Raw genomic sequence first — 19,593 nt, 5'->3', positions numbered from 1 at the left:
GCGCAGCACAAGATTTTTGCAAGGCAGCATCTTGTGTGTGTAGTCGCTAGCACGTGTCTTTATAGCCTTCCGCATTACGTGTTACCGCTCTTATTGGTTTTACATTGTTTATCTTCGATAATTTCACTGACCTACTGCTGGGCTATGCGATGCTAGGTGCACACGAAAACGCGTCCAACACCATTCTTGCACAGTATGTAGTGCTGCTAAAAATGAAGCCGAATGGCTGAGGACATCAGGAATCGGAGTTACGCGAACGAAGAGCGATAGATATAAACACATTTTAATCATTACGAGAAAGCCTTTGAGCAAATGAATAAATGAAGACAAGCACCGACCGAAAAGAACATCGACATCCATTTCAACTATGAGACACCTACTGTATACACATCAGCGTCCAGCCTATAACTATACAAACCATCTACAGATGATAGATCATTCCTAACGAATGCATTTCAAAAAAGGAGATAAGTGAAAAAAAAAGGGCCGGTATAGCAGCAGTGCATCCAAAAAAGAAAAGAGCAGAGACTCCAGTGTTATTGATCGCTTTGGTAGCCGCACGCAGGAGCCTTGCTCTCATGTATGGGACTATTAGTTTATACAGCTGTCATTGTACATGCTGGCCTATACATTTAGTGCTATACTGCCTCTCGGTTCCGTCCTATTAAGACACGGCAGATCCTATATATATTTCTACGCTTGGCCCATCTGCTGCGTCCGCGATGATCTGCCCATGCACGGTGCTCTGAACGATTCAGGTTCGAGGTTCCATGCAAATTCTTCGTCTCGCTAATATGTGTGACGCAAGATGCAAAATTTCGGCTTGCACCTCGCGTCACTCAGTTTAGGATGAGAAGGAATTAGCATCGAACATTGTGCTTCAATGTGACGCAAGGTGCAAATAGACCTGTACTAGACGTAATAGTTTGCTTTCAATCCACCATGTCACACTGCTAGATCTCAGCTACGGTCACAGTAAACACGATGGGTTCCATTTGCATGTGTGGGCGACTCGCCTTGAAGGAATGCGAACAATACGTAAACCAATTAAGGAATGGATTCGAAAATAACCCGTCTCTACGGATTTTCGAGTGTCATTCGTCTATAGTGTTTCGGACCCAATAACTCCACAGAAACGGAAGAACAGCGTGAATATATTCTTCTTGGGGTACGTAGGAAGCGTTTCTCCAACACATAAAAGGCCACGCGATAAGGAAAACTGTGGAGCGTGAATGAGTAGATAGACTTTCGTCAATTTATGTGCTGAGCTCTTGCCAAACGTACACGTTAGTTTTCTTTACTTTCTGCTTCCCTTTTTTTTTTAAGGTCAGTTTTCCCATTCTGTGCGGTATTACCATTACAGTACTCTGCGATTACAATGGCGTCCAACAAGGGCAATATCGATGCTCTTTCCTTGTCCCCAGCGTTTACTGATCTTTAATTACGTGGTTTGTCTTGGTAACAAACAGGAAAACGTTTATCCTGCTGGGTAAGATGCAATTAACTGCCGTCTTTCGTCTACAGACTGTTAAAAAAAGTCAAACCACGTACAGCCAGAACAAAGTGTACAAGATACTGTGCTCACCACGCCATTACATTCTCATAATGAGCTAAGAACAAAGGCGACAAGTGACAAGTACTACAAGTGAGGCTAAGACTTTTTTTTAAACATTCGGCGTAACAATCAAACAACGAATTACGATCGTCGATTATATATCGATTATGATTGCGGCGCCATCTCTCTAGGTAGTGGATTCAATGGCGCCATTTTAAAAAAAGAGGACCTAATTAATTAACTGATTAAACGATTTATTAAAAATCCATTTTTTTTATTTTTAAGATATAATAAAGCAATTAGAAGCAGAAGATTGCTGGTGGTTGGATACCGAAGCTTACGATTAGAAAACTCGATTGACGTAGGGGTGGTAGTTCCGACACATCTTGAAAGAAATGGCGCGCTCGTGCAGAATAGCCACTTCTGTTTTGGCGCGGAAAAGATAGTATGCTGTACCCGTCATTTTATTTAAATTCATAAAATGCAAACAGGGCCATGGAGAACAACTAAAATATAAGAAGATGATACAGAAGTTCTTCTCTGTAACTGATGGAAGTAATCCTTTCCAATGAAAAGGATGTTGTTGCCTTTGGTCTCCTCATTGGGCATGGGGCTGCCCTAAAGCATCCCTTGTTTTGATTTGTTTACTCATTCGAGTTCTCTGATCTGGGGATTACTGAAGGAGTCAAGTTGAAGGTAATTACTGTTTATTAGTTGCTGCCCTAGTTTTCAATCTGTGTTTCCACTTAAATCAACCAAAGATCTTCATATGTGCCACTTTTTATTAAGTTTACAGTTGCTGTGCCTGTCGTATATATTTCGTCTTAAGAACACCTTGCTTTCACTGAAGACATTAGAAAAAAAATACTGTGTAATCTACAAAGTAATGTGACAGGGTACACTCATCTCTGGTGGATGTGCTTAACACAGCTCTACAGACCCAGAAAGATTCACATTTAGGCAAACAGGAATCAATCAAAGGTGCCACGTATTTCAAATATTTTTACTATTAGAGTATTTTATGAACTTATTTCTGTTCTGGAATTCTACACAGGAATCTTAAGGCAAAGGAAACAGACACATTACTATAACACATATGACATACGCATTGGCTTTGCCGAAACTCCTTAATTGAATAGCATCGAAGAAAGAAGAAGCCACAATTGGTGTGAATGTAAGTTTATGGATATTTCTGTCTCATTTTTTAGCGAAATTTAGTCGCAGCGTTACACCATTCCATTATTGGTTGAGCCCGTGTATGTGGGCACGAGCGGCTACCACCACATACAGTAATCTTGTTTTGGTTGTGTAGCCCTCTTCCTCTTTATAGCACTTCGTCAAAAGTCATTGGCGGAGCTATTTTTGATCGACAAATTTTTCATCATTTTGACGTGCCCAATATGATTAGTAATGATGCCGCACATTTTCTCCTTTTCTCAAACTACCTGCTTATTCTTGGGCAGTTTCACTTTGACGCTCGCAGACACGGCAAGATGAAAACGTAAATGCCAGCTGTTCATTGCCCTACTGACCCAAATTAGATATTCAGCTATGCATTGCCTCCTGAACTTGTAGTAGGTAGTTGTTATCGGATGTGTGTCCCTGTTTAAAGTCATACTTTCACGTAGCAGCTAGTCCATTGTAAGGAGTGCTTCTCTCATGAAGTGAAACTAAAATGCTGATGTTAATAGGATATTGTTTGTTATTGTCCGCCTTTGGTTGGGTGATTTTCTGGTACATTAATCTCATTCGCACACCTGCTGACTTCCCGCCAGGTGAATTGTTTGTTCTTCATTAATTTGACGTTTCAACATTTTATTCCTTTTTATTTAGGCCCACCTGGAGTTCTAAGTTTCCTTACTCTTCGTATGCAAAATGAACCTTTTTTGTCTAAGGCAATCCACAAGCTATCGAAACAGTACGGCCCTGTAATTGGTTTAATCCTACTTCACAGGAAATTCATTTGCATTTCTGGTCGCCAGGCAGCAATTGATGCTTTAAACAATCCATTGCTTTTGGGGAGACCAAAGTCTTTTGATTTTAGCCTTCGTACCAAGGGACTATGTCGAGGTACTATATGTTAAAGTTAAGAGCTAATTTTGCATTTGTTCGCCTTATTACATGTTGTCTTACGTAACATACCTTCTGACAGGTGTGTTGATGACAGACGGTGAATTGTGGAAAGAGCAAAGGCGATATACAGTCAAACATTTGAAGGATGTTGGAATCGGAAAATCTTTTCACGAAGGGACAATTTTGGATGAAATTACCCATCTTGTATCCGAAATTAAAGTAGGCTTAATATATAATCTAGAACAATTTTGCATAATCATGTCATGTCCATGTTGTTTGTCAGAACATTGTGGATTCGTCAAACAGCGGAAACATCAAACTGGAAAACCTATTCACCACTGCAGTCCTTAACATCTTGTGGATTATGGTTGCGGGTACCCGGTTCCAGCGAGGAGACCCAAAAATGAGAAAACTTGCGTCTTGTGTGAACGGTTTTATGCGTTTCAGTGACGGCGGTCCAACAGTGTTGAGTTTTATGCCACCGTTACGTTTCATTTTTCCTGGGCTAAGTGGTTACAACAGGTTGATGGGATTCATTGCACCTGTACGATCCTACGTCAAAGTACTATACGTTAAGTAGGATTTACACTGACTGCATGTTAATTTTTGATCGTTTTCTATAGGAGGAAATTGCAGAACATAGGAAAAGTCGTCAACCCGATTCACCGAGAGATTTTATTGATCTTTACTTGGAAAAATTGGATGACAACAAATCGTCTAAAAATTCAACTTTTGATGGTACGTTAATCTAAAAGCAAAAACTGTTGGCAGACGTTATTTGTTTTGTTTGTCAATGTTTATTGATGGTGCAGAGGAACAGCTGTTGGGTACGATTTTCGACATCTTTGTCGCTGGTTCAGAAACAACCAGTCACACTCTTGGATTTGCTTTGCTCTTTATGATATTGCATCCTGAAATTCAGACCAAAGTACAACAAGAGATAGATGAAGTTCTTCAGGGAAACCAACCTTCTTTAGCAGACAGGAGAAGGTAATTGAGTAATACATTGGCATTGTGTGCTTCATTTTGTTGCAAATCAATCTCGCCCAAAAGATTACCGTATACAGAAGCTACCCTTCAAGAAATTCAGAGACTCGGTCTCGTTGCACCTCTTACTGTACCCCACGTTGCCCAAAAGAACACGAAATGCCAAGGGTACGCCATACCCGAGGTTTGCAAACTCTTTTTCATCATTCTTCACGAAATCATTGAATCGTCTACAAAAATTGATATTATGAATACATTAGGGTAGTGTGGTATTTATCAATCTTTGGGCCATAAACAACGACCCTGATATTTGGCCTGAACCGACCAAATTTCTACCAGAAAGGCATTTGGATACTGCAGGGAATTACGTCAAATCAGAGTTGATGTTCAACTTTGGCCTAGGTTAATTTCTCGTACTCTATCACCCAAATTTTACCTTCATTTTTAACCTTGAAACTGGTTGTAGGTAAACGAAGCTGCATAGGCGAAACTCTGGCGAGGTGCTCACTTTTCCTTTTCTTCACGTGCATCATGCAACACTTTCGATTTGAGTCTCCAAATATTAACGACGAATTCCTCGTTGATGAAGCATTACGACCTTCACTTGAACCCATTCCTGGCCTGTCTTTGGCTCCTCGTCCTTGCATTGCACGCGTGTCCAAAAGATTCGGCTATTGATGCTTCGTTGCTGGGCGAAGAACAACAGAAATGCCCATTATAACGCCAGTCAGATTTTTCGATATCCTCCCGCACACGACAAACAAGCAAACGGTATAGCACATTTGCCATCAGTTCTAATTTGTAATATATTCTCGGCAGTCCTACTACAACCAACTCATCTAATCAACGCTTTAACAATCGCAAATTGCTGTAATAAAACCATTTTCAACATTGCTAGCTATCTTTATTTTGACTTTCGAATCAGTTCGACCGGAATGCGATGGATCTTTTTTCGATCCCGAAAGCCTAAAATATCTACCCCTATTGGATTGGCACTCTATTTCTTATATGTGCTCGGCTCCTGGTTATGAATTAGAATATGGGAAGATACTGGTGCCATGCGTGTAAAATATGTTTTCAGTTGTGTTTTTTTTTATCTTACTTTATTTTTATTGCTATTGTTTTATAAACGTTTTTCAGCTTTGCGACAGTTCTTTTCGGTAGCAAGCGGATCTCAATTAACCCGGGGCCAACCGGGGCCGAGCCCTAACTGCTTATCGATTCAGATCGTGTATCCGATGATAACATAGTGGCAACGCTGCTCTAGTTTCGTCGTAGTTGACTACTGATTTAGAAATATTATTTTTTATCTCTTGAGTAACTATAACGAACTTTGACGTCAAACTAACACCACCCCATAATATTTACTTGCAAATTTTGTAAAATTTAGTTGTTTGTCATGGAGTTTAAAGCATTTTTGATTATTACGGGACTTATTGTCTATACTTTTGAGTCATCCGTGTTTGGAATGGAAAACAATGTTATCATTTCCAAGGGTTACGTCAGCAAGCTTTGCAGTGATCGCTGCCATCAGGCAACGGTAATAACACTTGTTATTTGCGTGTGCAAAAGTAACTTGTAAAAGAAATTGTTCCTTGAAAGACTGAACAATGAAACTTTCGTTTCTAATGAAAAGGCTGTTAGAACTATTGTGGTTTGTGTTTTATGCTAGTATTTAAGTAGCGAAAAGAATCTTGTTGCTCACCATGGTTTTCCGTTTATTGCTGTGCAATTATGTCTCTTTAGGTCCTTGTGCTGTTAATTTTTCTTTTGAATCATAATGAAATTCATGATCATTCTCTATCATTAGCACTCAAGAATTTTAAACTGGAGACATGTATAATTTCTCTATTGTTATTTTTTTTTTTTATTGTACTAAAAATTGTGCAGGACACAGCTTTGGTAGAGGACTGTGAAAGGGGCTGTCGCTTCTTTGAGTATGCTGAAACTGCAGACCTAGTAGATTTTAATGAAACTGCTTTTCATCTTCTTTGTGTCAGCAGTAAGAACTTATTGTTTGTATTTGTCCATTGTAATAAGTTTTTTTTTATCAGTTTTTTATTATCTCCAGATTGTAATGAGGCTTATGTTGTTGAAAAAAATCGCGATGTTTGTATATCTGGATGCGACTTTGCCAAAAAAGAAATTGACAATATTATGGAGGTAGGACCAAAAATGTTTGTACAAAATGTGGGAAAATATTATGAATGTGCTGATTAATCTTTCCTTTCTGTTTGTCAATGTTTGTAGATGAGTCATCATCTACTGGAGGAGGCTGAAAAACAGATGAACTTTCTGAATTCCATTATAGGAATGGTTTCTTCTACATTTTGGTCCACAGAGGACAATGAAAATGGTAAATGAGTGATGCATGAAGTTAGTATGTTTTGTTTAATGTCATTCCCTGTTTAGATGTTCCAAAAGATGTGCAACAGCGCACTCTCGTCTCTGGCCAGTTGTTGGACCTTCTAGGAGACATGCCTACACAAGGAAATAAACTGGATGACAAGTTGTCTGCAGGTGACGTGGAAATAATTAATTTAATGGGAGATGAGATGTCGTCAGTCGACCCTGCTGAAATCTCTCTTTGCGCAACCCGGTTGTGGCTACACCGTTTGTCGTTCATCCTAATCGTGACGGGGTCAATCTCCTTGCTATTTATCAGCATTTTCTATATACTTGCCTTCATGAAACACAAGAAAGTAAGCGTATATCTTATGTTCTTCTACGTTGCTTTTCATTATTACGGTTTTTTGTTGTATATGCAGTCCAAAGAAAACCCAGAAACTACGGGAAATGGCGATTTGACGAACTTAGATCCTCCAAGTTACGAAACCTTAATAAAAAGTGGTTACATTGTTGTGGCTGACAACTATTTAGCTCCTCTCCACGAAGAGAAGAAAGAAAAAATACTTTTGGCCTGATTGCCAGGATCATATTATTCCTGTATGACGCGTTACTTTTTGAAGAAACAATTGTATCCTAAATAGAAAAAGCCATCATCTGTCTGTCCAGGGAATCAATATGGGACGGCGCCATTGATTTCTTTTATTAGTCAATATGACCTGCTTCATTGATACTGTGCATTTTTTTTTTTATTTCTTGCAATAACTTGAATGAAAATTGTTGTTTGGTGTCCACCAAGTTTCAATTTAGTTTCCACTCTTTTGTCCGGTACATAAAAATATACAGTCCTTCCTATCCTTTATAATTGTCAGCCAGAAGGTGACTAGCCTCAGGTTGTCTGATTTACGTCGTATTCCTCAGTCTTCATTTGAAGTGATGGACGCTAGTTCTCATTTTTCATATTTGCCAGAAACGAAATATATTGGGCTGTAGTAAACGCAATATTTCCATAATGTCACTTTTCAATTGTATTAGTAAGAATTACTCGTACGTAGTTTAAGTCTTACTTTATGGTTGTGTGTTAAGCATGTGCACAACGTATCTGTCGAGTTACGGATAGGTGATCGTGCTCCTAATGGAACGCATAATTTTACAGGGCATAGGACAAAGCCTTTGAAATCATTTAGCCATAACCACGAGATTTGGTTCAAAACACTTTCATATTCACACCCATAATTTATATGGCATGAAGTACTGTCGCTCTGGTATTCGAGAAAGCCGATATCTGCAAAGCTGGCTTTAACGTAAAAACCGATACCCATTATTACTAAGACTGTTTGTGTTCGACATGAATCTTTGCAGCACATGCATTATAATCTTGAAAACGCTTGAAAATTTGTGAGTTGAATTGCTATATTAAAAAAGTTACCAGAAAAGAAATTTTTGTATCAACAAAAAGAAACTAAAATGTCAGAACCACCTGGTGTTCAATAATAGCAATATTTTCAAGGACGGCTACGCCGAGTTTAACAATGTTCAAAGTTGGTTTTGGGATATACGCCAAAAAAAAAATACAATAATACTCAAATCGCTCAATGCAGTAAATTAGTGCAAAGAGTTGTCTCATGTTCCGTATATAGATCGACGCAAAGTACAGTTTTAAGAAGCAAAGATTTTAGTGCAGATATAAATGGAGTCTTCAACTAGCGCAAAACTTCTAAGCAGTAATGAACGCAGCAAGTTCCGTGAAGCAACTGTTGACCTCATTGCAGGATCACTTGGTAATAGCTATTAATTTTTAATCCAATTTTAGTGCTCTTTTCATGTTTATATTTTACTCTAATCAGGTGGGGCGGCCAATGTTTTTGTTGGACAGTCACTCGACACAGTGAAAGTGAAAATGCAAACATTCCCAAGTAAGTACCTTAAATATTTCACAGTGATTTTCTGTTTGATGTTTTTTATTTTTTATCTACAGCTTTATATAACAACATGTTTAGTTGTTTCAAAACAACGTTTGCAAAAGATGGAATTAGAGGTCTTTATGCAGGAACGGTACCAGCTTTGGCAGCTAATATTGCAGAAAACTCGGTTCTCTTTGCTGGGTATGGGGTTTGCCAAAAAGCTGTAGCTTGGGCCATTGACATACCTGTAATAGTATATAAGCATAGAAAAACTACATCTTGTAAATGAAACTTGTCTATTATATCATTACAGAAAGTGCAAGATCTTAGCCCATTGGCTAATGCATCTGCTGGCTTCTTTGCAGCATTCTTCTCTTCACTTACTTTGTGTCCCACAGAGTTAGTTAAATGCAGGTTGCAAGCACTTCAGGAAACACAAGGCTTGGCAAATGGAAAATCTAAGGTTTGCAACACTTTTACTTGCTTACATTACCAGATAAAGAGAAAATTAATGATTACAGGCAAAATCTGTAGGCCCGTGGACAATAACAAGGGAAATTATAAAAAATGAAGGATTTAAAGGAATGTTTCGTGGCCTTGTTCCTACTTTTGCAAGAGAAATGCCAGGTATCAAAGAAAACTGCATTGGAAAATTATTTTTAAAGTTATGTTATACTGTAGTCCATGTACAGGATACTTTTGTTTCTTTGGTGGTTACGAGCTGTGCCGGCATCTTCTCACTCCACCTGGCAAAACCAAAGACGAAATAGGTTGTAAAGTTTTCAGTTTGTGACATCATATATAAATTGATACTATAAATAATAACGACATTGTTATTTGAATGTAAAGGAGCCGTTAGAACAATTGTTTGTGGTGGTGTTGGCGGAATTTCTTTATGGGTTGCAATTTTCCCGTTTGATGTTATAAAGAGCCGCGTACAAGTCAGCCAAGCAGCATCCCAGCCTATGATGAAAATGCTCTTCCACATTGCCCGGACGGAAGGTAAGGCTGTATGTTTTTCTTTTTTTTTCCGCTTAACATAATCAACGGTCCGTTATTTTGAAGGTGTAATGGCCCTGTACAATGGATTAGGTCCGACAATAATTAGGACGTTTCCTGGCACCGGAGCCTTATTTTTGGCCTATGAAACTAGCCGTAAATTTATGAACGAATTCTGTGACAAATTTTAGAGGAACTGATCAAAATAATACATGTAAGAATAAGCCATTACTAATGGCTGAGTTGGACTATTTCCATTTGGTAAACAAGGCAAAAGCTTGAATTGTACTGTAATTTAGATGCTTGTTGAACAATAAGAAATTCAGAAGAGTTGAATTGATGCCCAAGTGTATAATCCGCGTTATCTCGAAATTTTTCTAAGTGAAGGCAAAATGTAAACCACTTCGGTGTTACATCATATTTGCGAAGCTTTCTTCCAAAAATCTTTTGTAGATAGCCATGAATTTTGCAACGAACGCCTCAATGTGAAAGATAACTTTGCTTCCAAGACATAGACGGTGTTCATAATATGCAGCCATAGAAGTTATTTCAGCCTTTAATTGGCCATCACAATTTTTTAGGATTTCTCTAAGAAGTTTCTGAAAAAAAAAGAGAAAGAATGAATGATAGAAAAAATTAAAAAAAAAAACAACGAGAAAGTTAATAAATATTATGATGCTTAATTGTCAACAATATTAATTTCACCTTGATTATCATTTCCGGCGCAATGCAATGCGATAAGAGTTCATAGATTCTTCCTCGCACTTCTAATAAGGCTTTTGGGCTTTGTTCGGAGACCATCTTTTGTCCTGTTTCTCGAAGATACGCTTCCCAATCGGGCTCGACTATTTCTTGCTTAGCGGTGAAGGGATATCTAAAATGTTACGAATAGTAAGTGTTACTAATAAGCAGTTTAAAAGGTGTTCTCAAATACAGTAATACTAAACCTACTGCTGTACTTTACAAGCCTCCAACATTAGTAGTGCTCTTCTTAGATTCCTTTCAGATTTTTCTGCTAAACGTATCGCAAATTCATCAGGTAAATTAATTCCTTCTTTTTTGCTTACCATCTGTTCTGACAAATCAAATTATTGAAAAGTATGTGACTCCTGGTATTGATAGGTTAGCAATTTATCTTCAATTTCTATTGGTAACAACCTGCAAAACTTTAATGACATCTTCATGAGAGGGAGCTGGAATTCTTATTCCAAGACATCTGCTTTGGAGTGGTCCAATAATTTTAGAAGTAGAATTGGCACAAAGGATGATTCGGCAGGTGGCCATGTATTTTTCCATTGTTCTTCTCAGTGCATGCTGGGCATCTTTGGTTAGTTTATCAACTTCGGTCAAAACAACAACTATAAAAGAATTTTATTTTAGATACTAGAACAAAAATTTTCTGCTTTCATGAAATAGTTAAGACCTTTAAATTCTCTCTGGCCACCAATATCCAATTGTTGTGCTTGAGCAATGTTCTTGATCATTTCTTGAATTACAATTCTGTCATAGATACCAGCATCATTTGGATTAATTTCAATGTGATAGTTGCTTGCAATTGTCATGACTTCGATTTTCTTATTAGATGGGGTCTAAAACAGATCATTATATACTTTTTAACATGATGTCTGACAAAAAAAATATAGTGAAAATGGTTACAGTAAAATTCTGGTGTTCCATGCGTAGCTTTTCCACTCCAGGTCCATATAGTTCCCTAAGAAGGGCCATCACCCTAGTTTTTTTTCCGGCTCCGGGAGGACCGTAAATGAGCAAATGAGGAAAATTTCCTTTGGCAACCATTTTTTCTAAGCGCTCGGCTTGTTCACGGTGAAAGTCTAATTTTGCAAGAGTGCTGGGACGATATTTATCTACCCAAAGACTCATTTTGATTGAAAAGGTGTACTCTGAGCCAAACGAGAAAATATAAGTAACAACAAGCAGCTGAGGAATTGATACTTTTCAATCCAAACTGAGGAATGCGAGCGAACACGTTAAACAATTTCAGAGCCAAAAAGCAGACAACCTCTTTCCTTTCGCGCCTTTTTATTATTTGTTTTTTTTTTTCACTGCGGAGAGCTGCGTTGCCTAATTACTTTGGAATGTGACTTTTTTTTTCTTAATATTTGAATTTTTTCTCATTTTGCAGCTTACTAGAACACGAATGGTGGATACAATTAAACTCTACATGATTTCGTAATGAGAATTAATTAAAGTCAAAGCCTGGGGTGATTTTAATCGATTTTCTTTTTGTTTTTGTTGAAGGTACAGTAACTTTAAAATGTACTACAGTTTAATATTAAAAATTAGAAGACTTAGAATAGACTCCAGAATTGTAGAAGAAGCAGGATGTCTTAATCTTTAGTATTCCAAAACATTTCTTTAATGGGCCAAATATTCGTGCGTTAAATAAATTAAAACCCCCTTTCGTCCTAACCCGCCTATGGAAAACAAACAAACAATTCTTTAGACACAATTCGGAAGTTTTCGACACAGCATCCGGAATTGGTTATAAGTAAAAGAAAAAGAATTGCGTAATGCAAAATTGTATAGTGCCAAACTTGAAATCATGAAAAAGCCTCATCCTCTTGCTAGACTAGTCTATGGCACTGACACAAGGTACACCAGATTCGTAAGTGACTCATAAACCAGGTTTTTCCATTTGAGAAACATCTCACCTGTGAAAAGTGTGAATTTGGGTTTTTAAACTAACAATTGCCAACTAAATAATGGGTGAAGAATTTTACAAGGGAGCTTTATCAGTTCCAATTCGTTCACTTGATGAATTAAAATCCTGGAAGCCTCTCATTGATCGTTCAAGATCCCAGTTTGGGCAGCAGTGTTTTACAGCTACTGAACCAGGTGGAAGTTTTAGGGAACAGTCCACAAATAATGTACCTAAAACTATTATCTGTCACGATATGAAGGGTGAGGTGTTATTTTGACATGACAAATTCTTTCTGTAAACTTACTGAATGTTTTATTCTAATTCAATATGTTTAAAAAGGTGGCTACCTTGAAGATAGGTAAATAATTGAGCAAGTTTTCGTGTTAATGATCCTTAATCTTAATTTTTGTTCTTTTGATCTAAGTTTCATTGAAGGATGTTCAAATGCTGAGGCATACAGTTTCATTCAGTGGGGCATTGTTGATATTTTTGTCTACTTCAGCCATCATTTCATTACCGTTCCGCCACCCTGCTGGATCCATGCAGCCCACCTTCATGGGGTCCCTATTCTGGGTGCCTTGCATAAAAAGTTAAATTACCTTTGTACTTGACTTATTGTATACCTTATTTTTCTGCACAGGTACTATAATCACAGAATGGGATGAGGGAACTACCATTTGCAAGGAAGTATTTTCATCTAAAGATGCAGTCAATGAGTTTGTCAGTTCAATAACTGATTTAACACTGTACCATAATTGTGATGGCTGGCTTATCAATATTGAAAACTCATTGGAGAAAATGGTAGTAGATAATATTTTATACTTTCTTCGTCGCTTGAAACAAGAACTTGTTTTCGCTGGAAATTGCGGCAAGATAATTTGGTATGATAGTGTTACTAAAGATGGAAAACTGGATTGGCAGAATGAACTAAATGCAAAAAATAAGTAATAACCATTTGCATTCTTTCTCTTCCTTATCTTTACCCGACTCAAATCGTTTTAAATTATTAAAAATGTTTTTATCATTAATGTTTTGTTTCAAATATTTTTACTGTCACTATTCAGAGACTTTTTCGATTCTTGTGATGGAATCTTCTTAAATTATGTATGGGAGCCAGCAAATTTGACGAAATCTGCCATTGTGGCCGGAGAAAGAATATTCGATGTGTATGTTGGTATCGACGTTTTTGGACGAAATTGCTTCGGAGGCGGTGGATTCAATACAGATGCAGCCTTTTCCGTTGTAAGGCAGCACAATCTTTCTGCCGCGGTTTTTGCTCCTGGCTGGATTTACGAATGTCACCCTATTGAACAATTTAAAGAGCTCAGCTTCAAATTTTGGTCGCTTCTGTTTCCCTACATGAATTTACATGGAACGAACTCGTTACCTATTCGTACAAGTTTCTGTCCCGGATATGGTCAAGGGAAGTACGACGGTGGACAGGTAAATTGTTTTATATTGTTTACCAATGATCAAATTCATACATCCTGATGCGTCTTTTTTTTTCTAGTTGGTAGACAGCAAGCCATGGCATAACATGTCTCGCCAACAACTGCAGCCATGCCTGGCTGCTGTTCGCGGACTATTTGAAATTAAAGGAGACATTTTTGACGTTTTCAGATGTGGATCCAAAAGCACTTTTGGAAAGCAGGAAGTGTGTAATGCTGATGCCTTTAATGGTGGGGGATGCTTGAATATTCAAAGCCCTACCGATGCAGTGTTTCCGTAATTGAATTTTTTTATTTCCACGTGCTACTTCCTCGTGCCACTACATTTTTCATTGTGTTATTCCATATAGGTTATTCTTCTGTGAAATTCCTGTTATCCGGCCAATGACATTGGCAATCGTCTTGAAAACGAGTAACAAACAGCCTTTGCTCCTCAAACTATGTTTTATGCTACCTAATACGTTCCAAAAAACGTAAATATTTTCTGGTTGTACAACCGTTCAGGAAGATTGGAATAATTCACATTTTGTCATCTAGTAGTATTTCGTGTCCTCTTGTTCCGTGTATGGATCAATTTCGTTCGGCTGCAGATAACGAATGCCGAACCACGCCGATTGTTTCTTCGATAGCAATCGATTCCCAATGCGACTATATTGATGGAAGCCTTTTTCGTTCTAAGGCAAATTCATCCGGCTGGGATATAAGGTTTGTTATTGGCTTTAGCCCATTTCTGTCGAATTTTTTCTGTTCTCCTGGTAATCTCAGTTTTGCAACCGAAGACTATTTCAGATTACGTTGGCTGAGCAAGTTGTAAATGGCGTACAACTAAACAGCATTAGTCTTGAAAGCAAAGGTGAAACAGATTGCAAAATCGGTTATTTGAGCTGCTTCTGAACTGAAATTTATGCTGTCGGATACATTGCATTAACAAGTCCTAGAAGAAAATCAAAGCATGCAAAAACAAACGAAAAGGTATGTGTTTTTTCTCGTTATCTGTCATGCATGCACACACTTTTACCTCATTAGTATTTCTAAATGAAGTTCTGTTTTTGTTTAAGCCAAATCTAGCTGCCAAGGAAAGAGGGCCGTTAGTTAAAAGTTGACTCTGCTTTCTTTATCATTTCTCGATATTTTTTTTTTATCGTTATCGGAAAAAAAATTTTCCTTTGGAAGTGGCAAAGGGAGGTTTCCGTGAATTTTTGTAATGCAAACATTTTGAAAACTTGTTTAGGCAACTGCGACCTGCAAACGTGTAAAAGATTACGTGTCAACGAAAAAGATCAATAACACATGTCACACCTCAAGATCAAGACTTTCATTTAAAGATACGTGTTGGTTAGATTCGGGAAATGATTAAGGTATCCTGCGTTTTAAACCGTAAGTTCTATTGCAAAAGTTAACAGGAGAAATTGAACCTAAAATTGCGTGACAGTACTATTAATTATTTAGATTCCACAACATAAAGCTGTGGACAGCAATATGGCTGTTAAGCCGAGACATCCCATGAAGATAAAAAATGGCAATATGAATTCGGAGACGCGCTCACTCATGTCTTCGATTTGTGCTATACATCCCTATCAGGAAAAACAAATCAGTTAAAGTTACAAAAATTGGTTAATCACAGCAACTAATAATTACCTTTGTAAAAACGGTTCCATTGACACCTTTCCATCCCATTAACCGAACAGACTTATCCCTCAAAAATTGACCACACTTATCTTGCTGATGAGAAACACAGCATGAGGCTGTCAAAATTTTATTTTCTATGGCAGATTCTAGTTCCTCTTGATTGTTCATATTATGGACAAGACAACATCCAAGAGTTTCTCGAATTTTATCTACAAGATCTCTCGAAGTTTGATTATTGCTGTATTCGGCCATGTGCTCGCTTAGCCTGTCCTGCGGAATATTGGAGAAACGAAGAACTATTGTTCCGCCTAAAATAACTGTTCCAAGATTCAACGATGCGAAAACAAGATACTGGCGGAAGAAGAAAACGAACCAGTGCAGATATATCAGTAAACCCCCAAAAAAAGATATATGTAATAAAAATTATACTTGTGTTTTGTTTTGTAGTCTTACATAAAAAACGATGCACTTTTTGTCACTGTAAGCTCCGCAGAAACCGAAGAAACTAAGGCATATAAGCAGGATACTGATCATAGTAGCCATTATAAGCATTTTCAGAGTAGCATTGTTGTCCCAATCAACCATCAGTTTATTAGTGTCCGATTCTTTCCTAAATTCTTGACGTTGAACTATTGACCTCGCAGACAGCGCTAGTAGTGCTATACCTGTCAACTGTATTTACACAAACATTTAGTAAAAATGACTAGCACATCACCAGACATTATGTTTTGTTTCATAATATTTAAAATTCTGTGCTGAAGGCTTCAGAATCTTCGTTTGCTTAGTGACGAGTGGGAAGCACTTTACGCCAACCTTAAGATTTTTCGAAACAGTTTACCATAATCACGACATTGACTCCGAGAAAAGTCAGTCGTAAAGTCTTGTGGAAGCGAAATACCATTAGAAGAACTTTTAAGAATTATTTAAAGTATAACCACGGCCGAATGGCACGACAAAGAAATGTCTTTAACACAGTTGCTGCAAAATCAGCCAAACATCAACTGAGAAGAAATGCACATAGAAAGAAAGGATATACTCTGTACAGTATCGCTGCGTTAAGTAAGTTAACATTATCCAGAAACCGACTTGTGGTTTCCTTTTCTAAAAAGTGATAACTTTCAACCACGTTATTGTTGCTTCCCAATCTTCTTTCATGCATGATGAAAATTGGTTTGTGGCATGCTTTCAAATGCATGCTTTCAAATTTTAAATAACTAGAAAACCATACGTAACCACGTAAACCACGTAAAAACAAATTTCATTTTCGTGATCTCATGTTAAATTTCGAATCTAAATCTTGTATAGTTATCTAGTTTTATTGATGCTATTTGTTTAAAGGAAAAGTCGATGGATTGTTTACGAAAGTGCAATCATTTTTCTGGCTAATCATCAGAATTCGGAAGGCTTTTGTTTTATAATTGGTTTCATTGAATCCGCCATCTTCACAACATGGTCTCAGTACATATGTACTAAGTAGTACATAGTTGCAGATGCACTTTTTCTTATGGGGTACATGATAAACGCGCAGGGCGTTAGTCAATTGTTTTTTTGGAATATTGTCTGCTTGGAGTTTTTCCACGCTGAAATGTGGAAAAAGACACGTAAAATTGTAAATTAAATGAGAACCCATGAAATAAATTTGTTTAACTTATCTTAGTTAATATTTAAGATTTTCTATCTAAGACAGAATACTGAAATTCTATAGACACAAACAAAATGTAAATATGTACTTATAATTACAATTTTTTACACTTATTTACACTTTTTAAAATTTGAACTTGGCGCGGTAAAAAAATGGCCGCCATAATGGTTTATCAAAAACCACTTTTCAAACGTAATTTTTGGGATTAAATAATGCATCCTAAAAATAAACGTTTATAACAACTTGTTCCTGGAATCACCAGCAACAAAAATATTATAATGATTTCGTGTTTTGACGAAGGTTAAGCATCAAACAATCAATGCAAAGTTTCGTCTTTTTCACACACCCCCTCCCCTTTCTAAAATCATGAAATCCCTTAATAATTATTTATGAGGAAAATAAACAGTCAAAATTGACAAATTTTGCATCAATCGATAGCTCTTATCAAGAACTATCTAATTCTATGAAAGTTATGTTAAATTTTCAGAAAAGGAAAAGTTTAAGCGTAACATCAATTTTTTTGTTTTTATCAGTTGCGTCCATTAGAACCTTAGATCGAAAAACAACAAAAACACATTTTGCCTTTAAGATTTTTTCCCTTTGAAAATGTTAATAACAATTACACAAAAATAGATAGCCCTTACCAAGGGCTATTTACTGTAATTAATCAACTAATTATTGCAATTAATTTAGCTGACAAATAATTAAAAAAAATTTCTTTTATATTTTTTTATTTCAATTACCACACAAATTGTACATATTCATTATATAAGCAGAATAAATATATATAATAGATATTATAGTATTTTATATGTATAATAGTATCGTACATATATAATAGTAATATATATAAATATCTATGTATAATTGTAACATATACATTAGTATTTATATTGTACATATTACGTCATTGGAAAAATTTACATCAACCGAATTCATGTTATTTCAAGTAATTTCATTAATTTAAAAGACATGCGCTACACGCATTATTGTTTAACTGGTTTAACTTTAGTGGTTTAACCACTAAAGCAACCAAATCAAGGCCCTAGTGGCGACAACGCACACTTTCTCCATATAGAAAACTGTAGGCGCGATTATGTACTAAGTAGTACATATTGCCTCGCGACCAGCCTGCCATCTTCTAAAATGACGACAGGGTTATCGGTGTGACCCACGAACTGAGCCCTGCCACCGCCCCGGTGTAGAAAATGTCTCCGTCATCCCGTGATTGGACCATCCGAGGCATGGGGGAGGGTGGTGAGCCCCAGATCACAGCCAATCAGGTGTTTAGTGCCGATTACTGCTTTCGTTTCGCATTACGGCTTATTTGCAAAAGTATGACAACGAAGCATGAGGCATTTTCTGGCGCTTAACTGACAAGAAAGAAAAAGGCTTTCTTCATTTGGGCGCAAAATTTTTAGGCAAGAGGTAAGAAAAAAAAATATCCGGTAACTTAACATAGGTTAGTGTTAACGTATAACTTAACCCGTAGATTCCTACAAGTAATTTCCGTTCATTGGCCTGTCTGAGAAATACTGTTTATTTCCATCTCTTGTCAGTCAAAAATGAAGCATGGCATTCAAAAGGGCAGTTTTCTTCTCTAAGTAAACATCCAGCATAAGCAGGGTGAGCTTAAAAACGTGGCTCCGCCCGCCGTAGCCTTTCTAATCCAAGTGTTTTTTGCCATGCTTGAAATAATGAAGGAAAAAAGGTGTCAAATCAGGCTTCATCTCTGCTCAGTGACATAGACGATGAAGAATACATTGTTGGGAAATTCTCGGTCTGAGGTTAGTTTGGAAATTTATCCAAATTTAATATGTCAATATAAATTGACCGTCTTGTGATTATAACTGAATCTGAAATATCATATTAGGAGAAGGATGGTGAAGTTGGGTATTAGCTGATAGGGATTGGTGTTTCAAACAATTGGCAATGCTTGCGAGCCCAAGAAAATCTTTATTGTAATAATTTGATTGCAGCATTCGAAAGAAAATGTCTACTGTTGAATGAGAATCCTGAAAATAAGCTAAGCCAAGAGAAGAAAATTGTGAAGAAATAAGAACTTAAGCACAGGTTTGTTTCAAATTCTTAACTAGATGCAATGAACATCAATATGGTCAGTAAATCTATAGTTTTCTACATGTCATTATGGATGCCCAGTCTTACAACAGGATTTGTTCGAAATGTAGAGGTGGAGACAATTTTTGGAGTGAGTGATGACGGTGAAGAAACTATATAGATAATCATATTGTTTTGTTTTGTTAAAACTTCACCATATCATTTTCAAGTGAGATTTTTTTTTGTTTTTAGATAGTTGTAGGGATGTGTAAAGAATGGTGGTTGTAGGG

The 19,593-nt window shown here is 37.0% G+C and overlaps 6 protein-coding genes across 8 annotated transcripts; 4 read left to right on the top strand and 2 right to left on the bottom strand.

The window, feature by feature from the left end:
• Positions 1 to 2,992: 2,992 nt before the first annotated feature.
• LOC130687417 (methyl farnesoate epoxidase-like) lies at positions 2,993 to 5,495 on the top strand. The gene is made up of 9 exons (XM_057510584.2): positions 2,993 to 3,330; positions 3,389 to 3,625; positions 3,708 to 3,847; positions 3,912 to 4,190; positions 4,252 to 4,366; positions 4,441 to 4,618; positions 4,682 to 4,799; positions 4,876 to 5,017; positions 5,082 to 5,495. The coding sequence occupies exons 1-9, from the start codon at positions 3,231 to 3,233 to the stop codon at positions 5,291 to 5,293; spliced, it is 1,521 nt and encodes a 506-aa protein (XP_057366567.1). The 5' UTR covers positions 2,993 to 3,230; the 3' UTR covers positions 5,294 to 5,495.
• A 420-nt stretch (positions 5,496 to 5,915) lies between these two features.
• Positions 5,916 to 7,963, top strand: LOC130687422 (uncharacterized). The gene is made up of 6 exons (XM_057510592.2): positions 5,916 to 6,155; positions 6,506 to 6,617; positions 6,687 to 6,778; positions 6,866 to 6,971; positions 7,028 to 7,317; positions 7,384 to 7,963. Exons 1-6 carry the CDS (start codon positions 6,015 to 6,017, stop codon positions 7,537 to 7,539), a joined length of 897 nt encoding a protein of 298 aa, XP_057366575.1. The 5' UTR covers positions 5,916 to 6,014; the 3' UTR covers positions 7,540 to 7,963.
• Positions 7,964 to 8,485: 522 nt separating this feature from the next.
• Positions 8,486 to 10,090, top strand: LOC130687421 (mitochondrial ornithine transporter 1-like). 2 transcript variants are annotated; one of them, XM_057510589.2, is made up of 8 exons: positions 8,486 to 8,742; positions 8,809 to 8,877; positions 8,940 to 9,112; positions 9,179 to 9,328; positions 9,387 to 9,492; positions 9,558 to 9,635; positions 9,715 to 9,867; positions 9,931 to 10,090. In XM_057510589.2, exons 1-8 carry the CDS (start codon positions 8,652 to 8,654, stop codon positions 10,053 to 10,055), a joined length of 945 nt encoding a protein of 314 aa, XP_057366572.1. In that variant the 5' UTR covers positions 8,486 to 8,651; the 3' UTR covers positions 10,056 to 10,090. The 2 variants fall into 2 exon arrangements, with proteins under 2 accessions (XP_057366572.1, XP_057366574.1); XM_057510591.2 differs by having other exon boundaries at positions 8,488 to 8,742; positions 9,558 to 9,638; positions 9,718 to 9,867.
• A 105-nt stretch (positions 10,091 to 10,195) lies between these two features.
• Positions 10,196 to 11,846, bottom strand: LOC130687419 (replication factor C subunit 3-like). The gene is made up of 6 exons (XM_057510587.2): positions 11,521 to 11,846; positions 11,288 to 11,453; positions 11,023 to 11,222; positions 10,816 to 10,934; positions 10,570 to 10,738; positions 10,196 to 10,463 (listed from the first exon to the last, which is right to left on the bottom strand). Exons 1-6 carry the CDS (start codon positions 11,743 to 11,745, stop codon positions 10,275 to 10,277), a joined length of 1,068 nt encoding a protein of 355 aa, XP_057366570.1. The 5' UTR covers positions 11,746 to 11,846; the 3' UTR covers positions 10,196 to 10,274.
• A 537-nt stretch (positions 11,847 to 12,383) lies between these two features.
• LOC130687416 (uncharacterized) lies at positions 12,384 to 15,278 on the top strand. Of its 2 annotated transcripts, none has more exons than XM_057510583.2 (10): positions 12,384 to 12,786; positions 12,866 to 12,884; positions 12,951 to 13,099; positions 13,167 to 13,470; positions 13,591 to 13,969; positions 14,037 to 14,251; positions 14,325 to 14,447; positions 14,515 to 14,679; positions 14,754 to 14,946; positions 15,206 to 15,278. In XM_057510583.2, the coding sequence occupies exons 1-9, from the start codon at positions 12,588 to 12,590 to the stop codon at positions 14,866 to 14,868; spliced, it is 1,668 nt and encodes a 555-aa protein (XP_057366566.1). In that variant the 5' UTR covers positions 12,384 to 12,587; the 3' UTR covers positions 14,869 to 14,946; positions 15,206 to 15,278. The 2 variants fall into 2 exon arrangements, with proteins under 2 accessions (XP_057366566.1, XP_057366565.1); XM_057510582.2 differs by having other exon boundaries at positions 14,512 to 14,679.
• Positions 15,279 to 15,573: 295 nt separating this feature from the next.
• On the bottom strand, positions 15,574 to 16,570 carry LOC130687424 (uncharacterized). The gene is made up of 3 exons (XM_057510595.2): positions 16,442 to 16,570; positions 16,057 to 16,275; positions 15,574 to 15,954 (listed from the first exon to the last, which is right to left on the bottom strand). The coding sequence occupies exons 1-3, from the start codon at positions 16,502 to 16,504 to the stop codon at positions 15,589 to 15,591; spliced, it is 648 nt and encodes a 215-aa protein (XP_057366578.1). The 5' UTR covers positions 16,505 to 16,570; the 3' UTR covers positions 15,574 to 15,588.
• Between the last annotated feature and the right edge of the window lie 3,023 nt (positions 16,571 to 19,593).

Source organism: Daphnia carinata, chromosome 4, assembly GCF_022539665.2.
Source record: "Daphnia carinata strain CSIRO-1 chromosome 4, CSIRO_AGI_Dcar_HiC_V3, whole genome shotgun sequence".
Classification (NCBI taxonomy): Eukaryota; Metazoa; Arthropoda; class Branchiopoda; order Diplostraca; family Daphniidae; genus Daphnia; species Daphnia carinata.
The sequence above is the reverse complement of the archived record's forward strand: the minus strand, read 5'-3'. Positions and strand labels throughout refer to the sequence as shown.